Raw genomic sequence first — 19306 nt, 5'->3', positions numbered from 1 at the left:
ATTGGTGATGTATGGTAATGCATAGCAAGGCGTACGTAGCAAGTGGTACATGTTGCTTCATCCTAGCGCGCCGTCCACGCGCCGCCGTCTAGACGCGGCCTCGCCGAGCCGCCCTTCCCTCCACTTCCACGTGCAGGAAGAGGAAAAAAAAAAAGAGCCGCTGGTTGCCAACGCACGCTTGCATGTCTTCATCGCTTGCAGTGCAGCTTGCTGGACTCCGCTCGCACAATGCGACGCGGCTCTCAAGCAGCGGCTCGCTTACTGCAAGAGACTCGTACCTTTTTACGCCGCGCGTAGCTGCGGAACAAGATCACGAAACGGTGCATGCGCTCGGCGTCACCGGCTGGGAGCAGCTGCTAGACCAAGACCCCGTCCTAGCCGATTGGCAGTATGGGGATTTGCTATTTGGTGATCGCAGCATCAAGATGGATCGCACGACCATGACCAAAGCGCAGAACCAGGAGCTCGACCGCGCTGCACGCGAGCTGCTCTACCTGTTGGGGCCTGTGCTTTTATCGCGGAATGCAGCCAAGTGTCTCGAGTGGCTCATCCGGCGCTTTCGTATACAGGAGTACGTACCGAAAGCCTTGCTTCGTGCATTCCTGCCGTACCACGCGACGTCCCAGTTTGCGCGCATCCTGCAGCTCCTTCCACTCGACGCAATGCCCGAATTCCACTTTCTTGTGCCGGTAAAGAAGGCCAACACGCCGCTCCCGACTTCGGTGCTTGTGCACGCACTTGGAAATACGGACGTTTTACGCTTTGTCTCCGATACGCGCGTTCCTCTGCGCGACGTTCCCCGTCGGCTCGCTGTCCGGTTCTGGGCCGCGACGCTGATTCAGTTCTGCTTGCAGCACGCCGCAAAGAGCGCCAAGCCACGCCGGAAAGGCGGCGATGTACAAGCAGTGCTGGCAATTTTGCTGCCCGACGCGATGCGCTTCGTCGAGAAGCCAGAGGATACGGAGGCTGCGATTGGCGCGCTCATGGTTCTTTGCTCGATCGGCACCGCCTTTCCACTGAGCTGTGCTGGCGTGCGAGGTGTCCTGGACGGGATTGCGACGCTCATGCGCCCTGAACTTTCTGCCGAGCTCACGCGCGCCGTTGTCGCATGCTGCTTTGCGCTCTGTGCGAGTCCCGAGCACGTCCCCGACCCTCTCGCCGAGCAAGAACGCCAGCGCCTGGTATCCGGGAGCACGCTACAAGCACTGCTACAGCTCCCTGAGCTCAGTGCACAAGTGCTGCGTGCACTGCAGGACCGCGACGTGGCGTGCTTCCTCGCGCAGCTGCTTGCGGGCCTTGTCGAGGCCGCGCCGCATCCTCCCGCGCTTGCCCTGCTGCGTACGCTGCTCGACGACCCAGCGCTGCCCGAAGCGCTTGCCCAGCGGACGTGCGAGCGCCTGATTACCATGCACGCTGACGAGGTATGGCACGCGCGGATCGAGCTGCTTGCCAGTGTGCGCCAGCGCCGCGCGTCGGTGCTGGACGCTGCGCTCGCCATCGTTCGTGCGGAGGACGAGCAGCGCGCATGGTCGGCCTTGCGCGCTGTTTTAGAGTGCGAAGCCACCGGAACAGCACACGCGTGCGACGCACAAGACGCGCTGTGGCTCGGTGTGCAGAGCGCCGACGAGACGCAGAAGCTGCTTGCGCTGCGTGCGCTTTTTGCCGCGGTTACGCGCGGCGAGATTCGCGCGCAGGACACGCTTGTGCGCGACGCGATCCTTACTGCGCTTGCCGACGGTGCGTTGCCGGTGGTACAAGTGCTGTACGAGCACGCTGCTGTGCTTCTTGCTGCTGTCGCCCCCCTTGCTCTACTCGATGCCATTGCCGCGCGTCTGCACGCCGAGTCGCTTTCCGCCAAAGAGTACAAGCAGCATGTGCGTTTCTGCACGGGCCCGCTCGCGGAAGCAAACGCCGCGCTCGGTGCGTCTATCTGGCGCCGCATTTTATGGCCGTTCCTCCTCCCTGTCGGCAGTGCGAAACTCGTCGCGATTGCAGCCGATGCCGTTCCGCGCCTCGATACGCTTCCTGTGCTTGCGAGCGCGCTTGCGAGCGCGCCAGCGCCCGGCGACGACCGTATTGCATTCCTTTCCTTTGTCGTGCGTGCGTACGTCGCGATGGTCCGTGACGAGCCCGAGGCGCAACAGCTTGTCCATGCGCAGTTCCTTTTGGACGAGCTCGACCGTGCGCCTGTCGCACGCAGCGGCGTCCTCGCTCTGCTTACACTCGCCGAGCTGCTCTCGACCAAGGATGCACTCGCGCCGAGCGTCTGGATCCCAACCGCGTACCGCGCCACCATCCTTGTGTACGACCATCAATTACTCGCCGGGGACGTGAAGGAAGTTGTACTTGGCGACGCACTGAGCGCACAGCTCCTCACCCAAGTCCTGGACAAGCTCTCCCGCCGGAGTGTGCGCCTGCTTGGCGTGCAGCTGTACAGTGCCGTGCTGGAGCAAGTGCCGCTGGAGGACAGCGCGTCGCTGTTTATTGCCGTGCAGCAGCGCGCGTCGGCGAATGCACAGCTGCTCCTGCATCTCTACCGGGCGCTGCATGCACCGGGCGCTGGCACCGCCGCCGGACAGATTCTTGCGCCGGCTCTGTTTGCAAGGCTTGGAGCCCATGCAATAGCTTTCCTTGCCGGTGTATATGCCTCAACGTCCAGCGCCGAGCCGCCGCATCCGGCCACGACGCTTGACGAGGTGACCAGAGCGCTTACGCAACCCTACGTCTCTTTGCCCGACGTCCCGCTGCGCCTTTTGGCCTTGCGCCACGCGACGCATCTTTTGCACGCGGCAGCGGCGCGGTGCGTCGCTTGGGACTTGCAAACGCTTTTTCCCACCCTGGTGCTTACCCTCCAAGACGCGACGCCAGTCCTGCGCGATGCCGGTGCCGCGCTTTTGCGCGCATGGCACGCCATGCACCAAGCCGCGCCGCTTCCCGCAGCCGTGTACGGATACGACACGGTGTACGGCACGGCGAGTGCGGCGCTGCAGTACGTAGATGCACCGACGTTTATGGAGTATGTCGCACGTCTTGCAGCCGATGCGGAAGCGTTTGTGAACGATGCCGCGGCGCTTGCCGCGGCGCATACCGCCATGTTGGCCGGCACCAAAAAAGATGCGGTGCTGTTTCGCAGCAAGATCGTGTGCTACTTGCTGAGCCATGCAGTGAGCTGGGATGCGCTGGATGCGCGGCTTGCGCTCCTTGGCGCTGTGCAGCATGTACACGCTGCTGAAAAGATGTCTACGGTGCTGCCCCTGCTGGAGGCGCTCAAGACAGAAGGCCACGCGGATGCGCCGGGAGCCTACCTGGATCTCTTGTTTGGTGTGTACGACGCGTCGAGCGTTGCGTACGTCGGCGATGCTGCGTGGCGTCTCCTTCTAGACGCGCTCCGTGCCGATGCACACAAGAGCGGCATGCAGCATGCGGCGCTGCATGCATTGCGCACGGGTTTCTTTGCCGCGCTGCCGCCCGCCAAGCGCCAACAAGTATTCCTTGCGCTTGCCGAGACCATTGCCGATCCACGCACCGCCGCCGATCCCGACGCAACCAAGCTCCTCCGCACCTTGCCCGTCTCGGACGCTGTGCTCGTTGCTGTGTTGCGCGCCTTGCTCTCTGCGCTGGACGAGCCCGAAGAGCACCAAGGCAAGCGCGTGCGTGGAGACGAGGAGGGCATGCGCCGCGCCGCGGTGACGCTTGTCACGGTGCTTGAAAGCACGCAAGGACGCACGGTGGGCATGGGCGCTGCGCTGGTTGCCGCGCTCTTTGACACGGTGCAAACTGCCATGCGCCTGCACAGCTCTGTGCTCTTCAACGCCGAGTATCTGCTGCAGCTTGCGATGCAGACGCTGTGCGACCTGTTTGACCACGTCACAAGCCTTCCCCACGATGTGGCCAAGGCGGTGCGGGCCGATACCATTGTCGCAGCGATCAAAGTGTCTACCAACACGCAGACAATCAACCACGCCATTCTCCTGCTTACGCGCTTTGCGCGCCTCGATGCCGAGCTCGTGCTGCACAATATCATGCCGATCTTTACTTTTGTCGGCCTCTCGATTCTCCAGCGCGACGATCGCTTCACGCTGTCGGTGGTCGAGCAGACGCTGCGCAGCATCATGCCTGCATTTATCAACTCCGTGCGCCCGCAGGTAGTGAATGCGGGCGATGCACAGCTCGCGCTTTGGTGCGAGACGCGCAGTCTGCTGCGCATCTTTTCCGACGCCGCCTCGCACATCCCGCGCCACCGCCGCCTCGTCTTTTTCCGGCTGCTCGTCGAGGTTTTGGGCGCAGACGACTTTCTTGCGCCGGTCGCCATGCTTCTCGCGGCGCGCGCAGAGCACCGCGTTTGCAAGTCGTACGCAAATGCAGCCAACTTGCTGCAGCTTCCGCTCGGCGTGCTCAAAACAGAGCGCCTCGCGGCACGCATCGACGCGCTCAACCAGATTTGGGCCGAAGTGGTGCGTTTGTACAGCGGTGCAGCGCACTGTTTCCTCGAGGCAGAGCCGAAGCGCGAGTACTCGGAGGAGCACATGTCGCCTTCGCGCCAAGCACTCACGCTCCTTGCCCTCCTGCGCCACGCACTGCCCCCTGACGCCGACGCAAAAGCACTCGAAAGCGTCGCGCCTGGTCTCTTGCAGTTTGCATGGTACTCACTCCTGGTGCAGCCTGCCGACGAGGGCGGCCAACAAGCGCTGGACGCTGTGCGTCACGCTGTGATTTGCCTCCTGCCGCTGCCGCACTTTCTCCTGCTCGTGCGTGCGCTGCTGTGTGCACAGCGCACCGCACCGAAGCTGCACGGCGCCATTCCCAGTGCTATCCCCGACGCCACACTGCACGCCATGGGCCTCGATCTTCTGCAGACGCGCCAGATGCGCGGCGCAGGCACCGAAGCAATGGCCGCACTCAACGAGGCGCTCCTCCAGCTGTGGGAGACGCAGCACAACGACACGATCGGCTCGCGCGCGCTCGCGGCACTGCACGCCAACATCGCCGCGTCTGGCGCCGCCGAGCAGCCGAGCTTGCAGGCACTGATTTCGCCGCTGCTGTTGCACGCATCGTCGACCAATGTGCTCGCCGTGCTCGCCGTGCTGGTCGCCCACCTCGGCGTGCGTGCTTTGGCGCAGCTCGGTGCATTGGTCGCCGCTGCGAGCGCTGCGACAGATACACAGCACAGCGCGACGCACGTCGCGGCAGGCCTTACGCTCTTCACCGCGCTCTTCCGTGCCCTGCCGCAGTTTATGCACGGGCATGTCCGGCGCGCGGTGCGTGCATTGAGCGACGCGACGATGCAGGCTATGCTGCGCGCCAAATCGCACTTGACCATTCGCGCAGCGCACCGCCATTTGCAGGACGCCATTGTGAAGCGCATGCCTGCGGCGACATTGTTGGATGCCGTGCAGCAGACATGGCGCGAGTGGGCGGCCGATGCGCAGCATCAGCCCTCGCTCGTATCCTTGCTGCATATCCTCCAGCAAGGCGTTAAGGAGATGGACAAGGCCGCGGTGCATGCGCAGTACAAACCTCTTTTCCGCTTCCTCTTGCACGCGCTTGATTTGGGAGGCGCGCCGGCGGAGCGTGCCGTGCATGTATACGTGGCGCTCGCGCTCAAGCTCAGCGAAACGCAGTTCCGCCCGCTCTTCTTGCGCACGTATGACTGGGCTGCCGTCGATCTCTTGGAGGACGACGCGCCGGACGAGGGCGCTTTGCGCGCACGCCAGCTTGTGTTTTTCCAGGTGGTCAATGCACTGCTCGAGCAGCTGCGTGGCATGTTTGTCGCGTACTATGGCGTCCTACTCGATCTTGCGCAGGAAAGTTTGGGGTCAAGCGGTGCAGGGACGCCGCTGTGGCACGCTGTGCTTCGCAGTCTCCAGCTTGCTACCGAATTTGACGAAGGCACGTTTTGGAATTCGGCGCGCGCAAGTCGGCTCATGACACCGCTGCTGGACCAGGTGCCGCTGATTTCGCGCGATGATCAGCATGCATTGCAGGCTGTCGAGCGCGCTGTGAGGGGCTTGGCGGACGCCGTGCCCGACGATGCGAATCTTCGCGCGGTGAACGCGGCGCTGCTCAAGCACGCTGCAGCGCCCTCGGTCGATGTGCGAATGCACGCTATGGATATTGCTGCTGCACTATGGAGTGTGCATGGCCTCAATCTCCTCGCATTCGTTCCTGAAACGGTCGCGGCATTGACGGAGCTCTTGGAGGACATTGATCCGCGCTGTACCGCCGCGGCGCTGCGTCTGCGCACAGAGATTGAAAAAGCACTCGGCGAGCCACTGGACTCGTACTTGGAGTAGGTAGGGCTTAGTATACACAGTATTGAGACTGCAAGTGCGTATGGATAGAATGGGGCCACGAGGGCCTTGCCAAGGAGGCAAAGCGCCGCGCCGCGCGCCGCTGCGCTCCTTACCTAAGCAACACAGGAACACTCCACATGCAACCATCGCGCAGCGCCTTGGGCGTGCGAGGCCTCTTCCCCTACCTCCGCCGAGTCCATCCGCGCACCTTCCAAAAGGTCACGCAGTACAAGCAGCTTGCGTACGCACGTGTTGCAGTGTACGTTTTTATCAATCTTGCTCATCCTAGCGACGCGACGCTTCTCACCCAGAAACTCTTTTTCAGCGCGCCGGAAGATATGGGCGTGCACCTTGCTGGATTCTTTCGTCTTGTGCGTGGCCTGCGCAGTGTACATGCTACACCCATTATGGTGTTTGACAATCTCACGATGCGGCTTCCTCTGAAGTTTCGCGAGCAGCAGCGAAGAGTCGAGCGCAGGGCACTGGCTTCGCACCGACTCCACGTAGAGACAGTGCGACTGGATCGTGTGCGTGCTTTACAGTGTGCCACAGCGCAGTTTGAGTGTTGCACACGCGATGCACAGCAGCGTGTACACAAGGTGCTCAGCGCACTGCGCGCAGAGCACGCAGTGCCCAGTGCAGAAGCACACCAAGTGGTTCTTGCGCAGCAATTCCATGCACTGCACCGTGCTTATACCCTCGGTCTGCCTGCAGATACCTCTGCGCAGTATACCCCGTCCTCGTCACAGCTCCATGTTTCTGCCGTGGAAGGCTGCGTGCACGATGCGCTATTGCGGTGCAGCGTCTTGGACGACGGGCGGCTCCTTGTGTATGGCGACGCACTTCAGGCCCTGGACGCGCCTCCGGACCCAAAACTAGCGCCGTGCACTGGCACGGCAGAGTGGCTGTATGCACGGAGCGCGGAGCTGCACGCTACGTATACACGTGGCGCGCGAACGATGCGCGCGAGTTTGTACGACGAATGCATTGCGCTCTGTAAACTGCTGCACGTCCCCTACTTTATCGTCGGTGATGGCGCTGCTGGCGGCGATGCGCTGCACGAGGCCGAGGCATTTGCAAGCGCGCTCGTCCAGCAGGGATTCGCCGACATGGTCGCAAGCGAGGACAGTGATGTGCTCTTGTACAATGTGCCGCTTTTGCGTGGACTTGCAGGCACGGCCAGTGCCGCAGAGATGGTCGATCCACGCACGATGCGCTCGGCACTTTTCCCGGGAGATACCGAGGTCATGCAGCAGGAAAAAATGCTCCAGTTCGCACTGCTGTGCGGCACCGATTTTAACGAGACGGTCCCTGGCATCGGCATTGTCGGCGCGCACAAACATATCGGGACGTTTGCTTCGGTAGAGCGCCTCTTGCTTGAAAAGGGGAACGCGTTTGCGCCGCCAAACGGCGTCTCGTTCGCTGCGTACATGGAGCAATTGCTTGCCGCTGCCAACGTATTCCGCAATCCGCCCGACGTCGCACTGCTTGCAGAGCGTGCAGGCTTGACGCAAGGCACGCCGTATACCCCAGCGTTGAGGCCGCTCTGGTCGAATTTCTTGCAAGTGTGCCCTTCGGTCCACACGCCGTACGCGACGTACGACGAGCGAAAAGCGTTTGCGTACCTCTCCGAGAACGGCGTACCGTGCGAGCGTCTCGGCACTGTATAGACCCATAAGCAACGTGTATACAAGCAGAAGAAATCTATGCGTGTGGTCTACAAGTACTGCTCGCGATGCTTTCCTCTGCGCTCGCTCCTGGTCTGCTTCCACAAAAGTCGAGGAAGGTGCTGCTGCAAGCGCGCGACAAACTCGGGGTGGATCGGTGTGCCCATCTCCAGCTCCAGCTGCTCGAGCGCAGCAGCATGCGCCGTCCCTTGTCCATCTGGCACAGCGTCCAAAGTGCGGTGCTCCAGCACGGCGCGCCGCGCTGTTTCCAGCGAACATCCTTTCGCGAGCAGTGCGCGGATTCCAACACACTCGAGCAGCTCTCTGCCCCGCAATGTACCGTCATTTACGCATCCCAGCGTCCGTAGCGCGGGGCACAAGAGCGGCGGCAGGCGGCAAAAGGCCCGAGGTGTCAAAAGACGCACAAGCAGCGCTGCAGTGAGCGGCCTGTCCAGCGTGGTTTCTTCGCGCTCGAGCATCGGCTCGTCGATCGAGACGGGCTCGTCATATACAATATGCACACTCTCGAGATGGCGCCATGCGTGTAGGAGCGAGGCAACGAGCCACGTCGCAGAGTCGCTCGTGATCCTCAGGGTGAGGTGGCGTACAGAATCACACGTCGCTTGTGCAAACGCAAGTATCGATTCGGCGGTGCCGCCAGCGGCGCGCGGAATCGATACTTGTAAATGGAGCGTAGCAAGCGCAGGCACAAGTACGCCGACCGCAACATCAGGAAGTGTATGCAGTACCATGCACTTGAGCGGCGCTTGCAGCGAGCGCAAAACAGGAAAGTGCGGCGGCTGCGCTTGGGCGATTCGGGGGGTATGTGCAAACGCATCGGCGCCCCAGATCGCATCACTATCGAGCTCGAGGGTGACGAGGGTATCCTGAGCGGCGTGGACAAGTGCTTGGAGTGCAGGGATGGTTAGTTCGCGCACGGTACGCAGCGATCCAGCATGTTCGCTAGCGCCGTATGTGAGCCGTGCAAGTTTTGCGCAGAGCCGCAGTGTCGCGACGTCCGCTGCAAGCGGCGGTGTATTGTACAGACACAAGGATTTGAGTGGTCCGCAGTGCATATTAGTGGTATCAAGGGGGCGCTGCATCCATGGATGGATATGGGCGGGCGCGGCTTGGATGGACAGTGTGGTCAGTCGGGGGAATGTAAGTGCAAATGCGGCCCATGCGCCAGCCTTGTCAGCAGCACACTCCACCGAGAGTGAGACGAGCGTATCGGCGCGACACAGCATCTTCTGGACTGACTCAGTGTCCGCGAGGGGGCGCCCAATCGTGACACAAGAGAGGTGTGCGCGTGCGCGCTGCATAAAAAATGCAAGGAGCGTGTACTGCCGATGTACGCGTTCTTTTTTTTCGCCAGATTGCACGCTTGGGATCGCTACTGTGTGCCATAGCGGCGCGCTTTGCATCGCGAGTGACCGCCACTTGCGGCACACGCCAATACATCGCAGGAGCATGGGCGTGTCGAGGAAGGAGAAAATCGCAAGGATCGTCTCATGAGGCAGTCGTGCCCAAACGGGTGCGGGCAGGGCTTTGCGCGATTGTGACTTGGAGTGCACGGCATGTACAAGCTTCTCGATGCGTGCACGCAAAGCTTCGGACGGCGCATGCTTTGCAGCCGTACGCAAAAGCCGCAGAGCTTTGTCGCAATAGCCTGTGCGGACAAACACTTTCGCGCCGAGGTACAAATGCTGGTGTCAGGCACAATACTACGCACCTCGGGATCGTTTGGCGCAAGGCGCAGTGCTTCACGCACATCGTGCAGCGCATCGCGTGCTTGTCTGTGGAATGCATAGCATAATGCACGCTCAAGATGGAGCCGTGCGCGTTCGTTCGAGCTTCTCTGCGACAAGGCAATGTTCTGATGTGAGCATGTGGGCAACGTACGTTTGAAAGTGCTGCAATTGTCTCCTTCACCTCTGCGCACTCACGCATCGCTCACATCGCACGTTTGTGCTACTTTGGAAAGAAACGCGTCGCTGGGTCCACGTGGCATAATGGGGCCCAATGCGCCGGGCCGTCAGCCAACAGTCATGACGCGCAGTGGTGGGTGCCCAAGAATCTGACCAAAGAACAAGCAGTACCAAGGCGTGTAGCCATTGCGCTTGCAGTGCTTCCCGAACCCAAGGATTTGCATAATAAAGTACGTGTGTGCGTCGTATCCTCGCGCAAACACAAAAACGCGTGGGTGCTTCCAAAAGGCGGCGTCGAGGCCGGCGAGTCGGCGCGGGAGGCTGCGATGCGCGAGTTATGGGAAGAAGGTATGTTGCGCAGCTGGGCTTACAGTAGCTGGTGTACGTGCTTCCGGCTCACTTCCGCCATGGTCCGTGGTTGAACCGGTTGTCGAGATCATCGATACCAAGCCGCATTCGCGGTCGCCCACCAGCGACGTATATGCCGAGGACTATATTCCTAGTACAGTGTATACTGTGCACGAATTTGCAATTGCAGAGACAGAGCTACAGGAGACATGGCCGGAGAACTGCGAGCGTGTGCGCGAATTTGTGACGCTTGCCGAGGCGCAGCGGCGCGTGCAATGGCGCCGTGGGCTGCCAGAGGCGCTTGCAAAAGCACCTGTTACGGCATATGTCTCGAGGTAATAGAATCGTTATAAAGTACAGAGCTGTGTGTCTTGAAATAGAAGCGGGCTGCTGGGTATGCGAGCGGCATGCACGAGCGGTGCAAGCACGAGCGGTCGTCCACAGGGTATGCGAGGGCATGTATGAAGGAGCGGCTGTCTGTCATTACAATCGCATCGCAGAGTCTAATTTAGCATCAGCACCACGTACCACCCATTCGGCACCGGTGCAGGAACCCGACAATCACGTCGCTTTCTTTGGGAAGCGGAATTGCAGCATAGTGCTCCGTAGCCACATTCGAGAGCGTAGTGTGAGCATCATCTTTATCAAAGTACTCGGAAGCACTGTCCTCTTTTTCGTCGTCACGCAAACGACCCGCTGCGCGCGTGCGGCGCAACGCTGTTCCGCGCTGCTCTTCTTCTGCATACTCCGACACAGGGTCTATATCGGCCGCGGGACTCGAGTGGGCAGCCCCTTCCGTGCGTGGGTCTTGTATCAAGTCGCGGGGGGGATACCGTACATCCAAACCGTTTTGGATAAGGTACTTTGTCGTTGCACTGAACGGGAGATTCGCAAAGTTGATCTGAGTTTCCAGATTCCCTTCATTGTTTGCTATCGTGAGAGGAGTGGCATCAACGTACACCGTTCGCGTGCGTTTGCATCGCGCTCTGCGTGGCTCATCGTGTACGAGCAACCAAACATGCGCGCGCAGCTGCAGCCGTGCATGCACCTCCACATACACGTGACCCATATGCCCAGCGGCCAGCGCAGCCAAACGGCTGGCCATGCAGCGGCGCCTTTGGCCAGCGCTGCGCGTCCCTGCGCGGCATTACGCACAAAAGCACGGCATGAGATCGCTGCCCGCGCAAAAGGAACAGTATTGGACGACACGGACGATGATTGCATTGTCCACCAGTGTTGGCGCCTTTGTACGTTGGCAAAATACTGACAATCGATGTATTTTTTGGGCGCAATGCAGGGATACAAGCAAGGGGAGCAGCGTACACGGACGCGATTACTCAACCCTGCCGAGGTTGCTGCTGCTGCACGCGATGCGGGTGCGGAGCAAGGCCTCGGATATCCGCTGGATGGCGACGTGCAAAACGCATTGCGCGACCGCTAGATTGCTTGTCCATAGCCCTCTACTACTTTCGCGAAACCTGGCTGTATTCATTCTACCAGACTTTTTTTTGTTTTGGGTCGAATGACCATCACCCGCGGCTGGGCATCTATACTGCATACAAAATAAGCATTTATGCAATCCGAGAGACGTTGGCCGGGTTCTGGCCAGCAGCCTTTGCACGCTTGCGGAGCTTCTCCAAAGACTTGGTACCACGGACGCCACCGCCCCAGTGACGACGGGCCTCGTCGTACTTGTCCAGGTAGTTGGCCTTGGCAGCAGACACGAGATTGGCGAGTTCACGCTCGTCCTCAGAACGCACGTCCTGGATGACCGCAACAGCGGTGCGCTTAAGGTGCACAACAGCACCGAGACGCGAGGTGGACTTGACAATCACGTACGGCACACCCATCTTGCGGCAGAGAGCGGGCAAGAAGACAACCAACTCAATGGGGTCAACGTCGTCGGCAATCACAACGAGGTTGGCCTTCTTGGCCTCAATGAGAGCAACGGCATGGTTAAGACCGTACTTGACAAAGAGGGGCTTCTTACCGTCAGTTTTAGGGTCGACCTTGTTGCCGGCGGCAATCTCCTTAGCAACAGCATCCAGGCGCGCCTTCTTCTCCTGCTTCGACTCGGGGCGGTACTTGTTCATGAGCTTGAACAGAGCAGTCGCAGTGTTCTTGTCAAGCGTGTTGGAAAACTGGGCAATCGCCGGAGGGACCTTGAGACGCTGGTTGAGAATGACACGCTGGCGCTGGAGGCGCACGTACTCGGGCCACTTCACAAAGCGGGTCAGGTCGCGCTTCGGCTGGATGTCCTGGCCTGCATGTCAGTATGAAGGGAGAATAAACGCACCAATCCCAAAGTGGCGAGGGGCGCTCTCAAAAAGAGCGTTCCTGGGGCCCTTGGCACTCTTTGTGCCCGTGGGCTTCTTAGTTCCTGTCTTTGCAGCCTTGGGGGGCTATTGGTCATCGAGACGAGTCAGCCTAACTCAAAAAGCGGCGAGCTCGGAGCTCTAATCTGCGCCTCCGCATCCCAAGCACAAAAATGCACCCGAGTTACGGAGGACGCAGGGACAGAATGCGTACCATTGTAACTATTCGACAAACCGGTTGGGTGGAAAGACGAGGAGCGGCGCAGGCGCATGAGACTCTTTCACTCACGTGACGTCATACAGATTGTCACGTGTGGGATAATTCGATGGATGATGTAATATTTGAGTGCGTGCGCAAACGCACGGATCAAATAGCCCGTGGGGGCACGGGGACGTTGGCCATACACTACAATGTACGTAGCCCGTTCCCTCCTTGTGGCTTGTGCTGCGCTCCTTGCTGCCCCTCAACTCGCCCAGGCCAATGCCGTTAAAGATGCTGCTGGTGCTCTGCGCCACTGCACTGGCCTGAACTTTGGCTCCTGGGATGAGCACAGTCTCCGTGCCTTTTTGCTTGACCGCGGCATCGTCGCGCCTGCTTCCAACTCGGAGAAGCTCGCCCAGCTCGCAAAGAAGGATTGCGAAGAGCTGGCTCGCAACTTTGAGTCCGGTAAAGGCTCTATGCGCAAGATTGCCTCCCAGGACTGGAGCACAGCCCTGAGTGCCGCAAGCTCGATGCAGAGCGCCGTGAGCTCGATGCAAAGCAGCGCGTCCGTGGAGGCAAAGCGTTCGTACACGCAGGTGCAGAAGGGTGCCAAGAATGCCGCGTCTATGGCCTCGAGCGCCATGTCGTCCGCCTCGAGCACAGTTTCTAAAGGCGGTGCTGGTGTCGGTGCCGATGCCTCGCGCTACAGTGCCTCGGCCAGCGCTGCGCTTTCTGACCTTTACGACCGTGCCTGGACTAAGCTTGAGGACTCGAAGGACTATGCGTACAGCCAGTGGAGCGTGGACGAGTTGAAGAAATGGCTCCAGAGCCACGGCGTTGCCCTTCCTCAGTACGTCATGACCCGCGAGGAGCTGCTCAAGATGATTCGCGAGCCGTACACCAAGGCACACCAGTCCAACCCCTACGAACTCTTTTCCACCGACTATTTGCACAACTGGCTTGTCTCGCATGGATACATTGAATCCAACGCCCAGAAGAAGCGTCATGAATACGTCGACCTGGCCAAACGCTACTACTACTCGGTCCAGGATTCCGTCTACGACACGTGGAAGGACTCGGAGCTGTACGACTGGCTCTACGGCCATGGCTATGCCAAGTCTAAGTCGAGCCTCGGTGAGACACGCGACCATTACCTTAACCTCATCCGCAACAAGTACTCCGAGGCGACCGATGCGCTTTGGGAAGGCTGGAGCGATAACGACATGCAAACGTATTTGGTCAAGCACGGCTACCTTAAGAGCGATGCGCAGAAGAAGCGCGACGAGCTCGTGCAGCTGATGCAAAAGCACGCTTCTGACGCTTCCGCCAACGCACACGAGTACGTGAGCTGGTCTGATGCGCGTCTCCGTGCCTTGCTCCGCAACTATGGATTTCCGGTGAATAAGCTGCCCGAATCGCGCCGCGAATTGCTGCGCCTCGTTCGTGCCTACTACAAGCCGAGCACCGTCTCGCAGTTGCGCAGCTCAATCCAGTCTGGTGTCGACTGCTTGAAGAACTCTGTCTACCGCTTCCTCGGCGTCAACCAGAGCCCCTTGGGTCTGCAGACAGAGAAGTTCGCCTCGTACGCCAGCGATGCAAGCAAGAGCGCGAGCAGCTTTGCGAATAGTGTGCGCAACGAATTGTAGCATGCCGCCTTATTTTTTCCGTATGTAATAAGCTGAAACGCTTTATTGGTCAAGTTAGCTAAACGACCCGCTCATCCTCGCAATGCTTTTGTACAGGAAACTTTCCGGTGCATTTCACTATCTACATGTTCCGTACATACTCGCGCTCTATCACCGAGTTCAGATGCTCGTTCCTACTCACGCGCCAGTACTGAGTCAGTGCGTCGGAGTGCGATAAGCGCGAGAGAAAATCTTCGTCGTGGGTAATCACGACCAGCTGGAAATTATGTTGGTGCTGGCGCTCGGCGATAAGGTCGACAAGACTTGCTGCAAGCGCCTCGACATTCTCCCTATCGAGGTTCGTCGTGGGCTCGTCCAGCGCGAGGAAACCCGTATTCGTGCCAAACGAATCGGCGAGCGCAAGTCGGATCAGGATGCACGCAAGGACCTTTTGGCCAGCGCTGCACCGGCCACGCATATCAAGCTCAGCTCCATCCTTGACCATCACGACACGGTATTGGTACGAACGGACACCGCTCGCATTGACTTTGCCTTCCACATCAGAGCGAATCAAGATGGTATCAATATCCGCGCCCTGGTACGTCTTCTTCCATAGGTAATCAAGCGTCTGGTTCACCTCTTCCATTTTAATTGCGTGGTACTGCTGAATTGCCTGGTGCAGCGCGCCGGAATACGTTTCCAAATCGCGGTTTGCCATGCTGCCCACCTTGAGGCGGATCAATTGGCGCATGTATCGCACATCCACGTCGCGGTATTCTGAGCGCAGCTCGTCCTCGCGCTCCTTGATCTGGGCCTCGATGCCGCGCAGCTCTCCGCGCAAATGTGCGGCTTTGCCGCTCATGTCGTTCTCTGCCTTGCGCGCAGCATCGTAGTGCTCTGCAAAAGTTGCATGGCGCTGGTGCGCCGTGTCTAGATCCAACGCGGAAAGCTGCGCTTCTACAACGGCAATGTCACGCATCGCTTCGCGGTACCGCAAATTCGCACTTAGTGTCGCTTCGTGCGCCTGCGCCTCTTGCAGTGTGAGGGCCAGTGCGTGTGCCTTTTCTTCCATGGCGTCTACAGACGCACGCACAGTGTGCAGGCGCTGGGCACTCTCTTGGAGCATCGCATTGCACGCCTCCAGTCGCGTTTTGGGAAGGTCCGCCGCGGCCGAATCTACCGACGCTGCAATATCGTCCATCCGCACCAGCGCCTGCGCCTGTGCGCGGCTCGCTTCCGATGCATCGCTTGCCGTTTTGCGCTGCTCGGCGCGGAAAGTATGCAGCGCTTCGCGTGTCGCCGCAATTGGCGCTGCCTGTGCGTCTATTTCGCTCTGCAAACGCTCGCTTTTTTCCCGCGCTTTTGCGCAGTCCGCGGCTAGCTCGGCCAGGCGCTGTTTTGCCGCTTCGTACGCCATGTCTTGTCGGTGTGCGTCCGCGACTGCTTTTTGCAGCGTGTGCAGCGTATGCAGCTTGCTGCTCAGCTGTTCGCGCAGCGTCTCGCGCTGAGCATTGAGACGTTCGTTCATCGCGCGGTGCTGCTGGATCGTCACGCTAAGCAAATCGAGTTCTTTGCGCGCATCGCCAGCTTGAGGAATGTCGCCCGTTACTCGGAGATCAGCACGCGTGTTGTCTACGCTGCGCTGCAATGCTTGACAGCGCATATAGAGCGACTCGACGGCCTCGGCGCCTTGAGTAAGCGTTTGGAGGCGCGCATGGCGCGTACGCAGCGTATTGGCCGTATGGCTCGCATCTTCAAGCGCTGTATGCGCGTCTTCAAGCGCTGTGCGGCATTCAGTTTGGTGTGTATGCAGCGTGGACAGCTCACGAAGCAAGAATGTACGCTCTTGTGCCTTGGCGCGTCCTGTTTCGAACGCGTTGAGCTGCGCGGTCCAATTTTCCAAGTCTGTGCGCAGCTCAGCGAGACGTTCTGGGTTACTCCGTGCTAGCGAGGCCTGTACATGAGCTGTAAATGCCGGTATTTCCCCGAGCGCAATGCCACGGTTGCAGCCCAAGCAGACATGTTTCTCCTTGCCATGCACAAGGATTTTCTGGAAGAATTCAGCGCCACGCTCGACCATCGCCATCGAGTCCTTTAGTACCGATACCTCCTCTGTAGCTACGTCGAGCGCCACATCGATTGTGTTAAACTCGCCATTGAGCAGGGATGCAAGCTCGTTTGCGAGTATGGAGCATTGTGCTTCTTTACTCTTGGCCTGCGTCGTGTCGAGCTCAAGCACAGACTGCAGCCTGTCCACTGCTTGCTGCTTTTTCTGCTGCCGCGCCGCGGCACTTTGCAGCGCCTGTGCACATGTGGCAAGCGCGTCGGCGGCCACGGTAAAAAAGGTCGCTGCATCCGGCGTCTCGCCCAGCAAGGACTGTGCCTCAGTCTCGAGCGTTGCCATCCTGTCGTGCAGCGCTTTTCTATCGCGCTGCAACGTATCCTCTCTACTCGCAAGCAGCGTCCGCTGCTCGATCGTTTGGTGCGACACGCTCATTTCCTTGGCAAGCGCTTCGCGCCGAGTCTCTGCAGCGGTGAGTGCAGCGGCAGTTTCGGCGCGTTGCGCAGCAAAGTCAGGTGCGTCGAGCTGGGCTGAAAGCGACGCGACCTTGTCTTCGGCCTCGGAAATGTCGCGCTCTTCTAAGCTGGTGGCTTGCGCCTGCGCAAGCTCCTGCTCTGTGGCGCTGATGCGTTGGTCAAGACAGGCCACTGTTTCTTCTTGGTGTGCACACTGTGCCTGCTTCTCCTGCAGCATTGTGCGCGCCTGTTGCCATTCCTGTTCGAGCACCGCTTCGCGCTCCTGCGCACTGTGCTCTTCACGTCGCAGCCGCGCTTCTTCTGTGCGGTGCTGTGCCGAGAGCTGGGTCTGGAGAGACGCGTGGAGCGTGCGAAAAGCATCCAACGAGGCCACTTCTTCGGGCACATTGATTCCATGGTGAGCTGCGATCGTGTAAAGAGAAGACATGCTGCTCTGTATTGTGCGCTTGAGCGCCTTGTGTGCTGCTAGCACCTCGCCATGCTCGCGGATCAGCATCTCGTGCTTGTGCTGCTCGTTATCGCGCGTCTCTTTGCATGCTCCGAGCTGGGCAGTGATTTCTGTGTGCTCTGCGCGCTGCTGGGAAAGGGTATCGGCAAACGCCTCCAGCTCGTTTCGGATGGCGTCATCTGTGCCTTGGAGCAGGGACGTGTGCGTCGCAATTTCGTCGCGTTTTTCGCAGTAAAGTCGGTGCCGTTCCTCAAGCGACTCGGCTTTCCCGATAATTTCCCGGAACTGGATGCCTGCATCGTAAAGTGCCTTGTTCTCGACCGTTTTTTTTGCCAGATCCTGTTCCAGTACAGTCAGGTCGGCTGTATGGTGCTCGAGCGAGGCGTGCAACGACCGTATTTTTTGCCGTGCACTCTCCGCACGTTCTTTTTCCTGTTGCAAACCGCGCAGTTCCGCCTCGTCCACCCGGCTGTCCTGAATGCGCTGCTTGCGCAACGCGCGGAGCGAATCGAGCGCCTTGGTGTAGCGAGTCACCTCGAAAATTTCATCAAAGCGTTTCTTGAGCACAAAAGGCTCTGCAAGTGGCCAGTTTGACTCTTCCTGATGGCAGAATAGAACATGTTCGAGAATCGCGCGCGAGACGCCCAGAAGAAGCGTCATTTCCTGGTCGAGCTCAGCGCACCGCGTTGAGATGGCCGCTTGTGCATGGTCTGATTCACTGTCGTCAATGCCCAAAACGCCTTCAAGCGTCTTCATGGTAAGGCCGCCCCCGCGCTTGCGTGAAACCTGCATGTTGCGCACACAACTCATACGCGTTCCTTGCGTATTTCGAAAACGCAGGCGAATTTGCGCTTTGACCGTATCTGTGCCGGCGAGCTGCGGTTAGCACTGGAGGTACGTACGAATGGGTCGTATACAAATGCACCGCCTTTTGTGTTTGGCGGCAAGTCGCCCGTCGCCGCGTACTTGAGGCACTCAACAATGGTCTGCTGTCAGCGAAACGCCCACGCACCGTTTTTCCGCTCCCATTATGCCCGACAATTACGGTAAGTGGCTTGAAAAACTGGATAATATTGATCGATTTGGGGTCAAACGCACGCACCCCGCGGATCGCGAGCTCTGGGGTGAGTGTTGCGACAACGCACTGTCCAGCTCCGCCATGGGAGGTAGTCGCAAAGAACCTCCACATTTCTCCACAGTCTGCACAGGCAGCGTCGGTGCGACGACACCTCCACTTGCTCATGCGGTGGCGGCGCTGGACGGCATGCTGTTTTGTGGTGGGGCTTGTGATGTATGACGTCGTTGCCTTGCTTGTGCATGTGATTCTCCCGGTGTGGAATGCGAATAGACTCGGGATTGCCCTCGTATTTGGCGATGTATTGCTAGGCTGGATGTGTTTGTGGACGTACGTGGTAGCGGGCCTCAAAACATCCTTCGCGCCGATGCGCGTCGGGGAAGAGTCGGTCTACCACACCGTGAAGCGATCCACGGGCGAGCGGCGGTGGTGCAGTAAGTGCAATGCACCGAAACCAGACCGCTGCCATCACTGCCGACGCTGCCGACGCTGTGTTCTGCGCATGGACCACCACTGCCCCTGGATTATGGACCAATGCATCGGCCTGTCGAATTACAAACCATTTGTCTTGTTTCTGGGATACACCGCATTGCTGGGGGTATTTTCTCTGCTAGTGCTGGGGTTTGCCTTCCGAGAACTCGTGCACCGCGGCACAACGTTTGAGTTGCCCGCTTCCTGGCTCGCCCTCTTCATCCTCTGCCTCTTTGTACGTTTGACGCCGAGGCTGACCTTAGTGTATTTTGGTGCTGCTGCCCTTTTTTCTATTTCATGTGTACCTCTTGCTCACGAACCGCACGACGCTGGAGTATATCGAAGGAATGCCCCAGCTGCGACTGGCCGATGTTCCTCTTGCGCGCAATTTCCGCT

General features: G+C 59.4%; 7 protein-coding genes across 7 annotated transcripts; 3 read left to right on the top strand and 4 right to left on the bottom strand.

Annotated features, from left to right (window-relative positions):
- Positions 1-182: 182 nt before the first annotated feature.
- On the top strand, positions 183-7963 carry UTP10 (snoRNA-binding rRNA-processing protein utp10; the record flags this gene model as incomplete). The annotated part of the gene is made up of 2 exons (XM_056208494.1): positions 183-6289; positions 6448-7963. The coding sequence occupies 2 exons, from the start codon at positions 183-185 to the stop codon at positions 7961-7963; spliced, it is 7623 nt and encodes a 2540-aa protein (XP_056064469.1).
- A 47-nt stretch (positions 7964-8010) lies between these two features.
- On the bottom strand, positions 8011-9910 carry MVES1_003679 (uncharacterized protein; the record flags this gene model as incomplete). The annotated part of the gene is made up of 4 exons (XM_056208493.1): positions 8011-9666; positions 9693-9751; positions 9782-9836; positions 9863-9910. 4 exons carry the CDS (start codon positions 9908-9910, stop codon positions 8011-8013), a joined length of 1818 nt encoding a protein of 605 aa, XP_056064468.1.
- A 98-nt stretch (positions 9911-10008) lies between these two features.
- MVES1_003678 (diphosphoinositol-polyphosphate diphosphatase) lies at positions 10009-10575 on the top strand (the record flags this gene model as incomplete). The annotated part of the gene is made up of 3 exons (XM_056208492.1): positions 10009-10021; positions 10048-10236; positions 10262-10575. The coding sequence occupies 3 exons, from the start codon at positions 10009-10011 to the stop codon at positions 10573-10575; spliced, it is 516 nt and encodes a 171-aa protein (XP_056064467.1).
- Positions 10576-10750: 175 nt separating this feature from the next.
- On the bottom strand, positions 10751-11235 carry MVES1_003677 (uncharacterized protein; the record flags this gene model as incomplete). The annotated part of the gene is made up of 2 exons (XM_056208491.1): positions 10751-11166; positions 11196-11235. The coding sequence occupies 2 exons, from the start codon at positions 11233-11235 to the stop codon at positions 10751-10753; spliced, it is 456 nt and encodes a 151-aa protein (XP_056064466.1).
- A 572-nt stretch (positions 11236-11807) lies between these two features.
- On the bottom strand, positions 11808-12768 carry rpl8 (60S ribosomal protein L8; the record flags this gene model as incomplete). Its single annotated transcript, XM_056208490.1, has 3 exons — positions 11808-12499; positions 12533-12638; positions 12766-12768. 3 exons carry the CDS (start codon positions 12766-12768, stop codon positions 11808-11810), a joined length of 801 nt encoding a protein of 266 aa, XP_056064465.1.
- Positions 12769-12962: 194 nt separating this feature from the next.
- On the top strand, positions 12963-14399 carry MVES1_003675 (uncharacterized protein; the record flags this gene model as incomplete). Its single annotated transcript, XM_056208489.1, has 1 exon — positions 12963-14399. One exon carries the CDS (start codon positions 12963-12965, stop codon positions 14397-14399), a length of 1437 nt encoding a protein of 478 aa, XP_056064464.1.
- A 121-nt stretch (positions 14400-14520) lies between these two features.
- Positions 14521-18525, bottom strand: RAD50 (DNA repair protein rad50; the record flags this gene model as incomplete). Its single annotated transcript, XM_056208488.1, has 4 exons — positions 14521-18150; positions 18267-18350; positions 18377-18483; positions 18510-18525. The coding sequence occupies 4 exons, from the start codon at positions 18523-18525 to the stop codon at positions 14521-14523; spliced, it is 3837 nt and encodes a 1278-aa protein (XP_056064463.1).
- Between the last annotated feature and the right edge of the window lie 781 nt (positions 18526-19306).

This window comes from Malassezia vespertilionis, chromosome 8 (assembly GCF_029542925.1).
Source record: "Malassezia vespertilionis chromosome 8, complete sequence".
In the NCBI taxonomy this organism is placed as follows: domain Eukaryota; kingdom Fungi; phylum Basidiomycota; class Malasseziomycetes; order Malasseziales; family Malasseziaceae; genus Malassezia; species Malassezia vespertilionis.
This window is presented reverse-complemented; position numbering and strand designations above follow the sequence as displayed.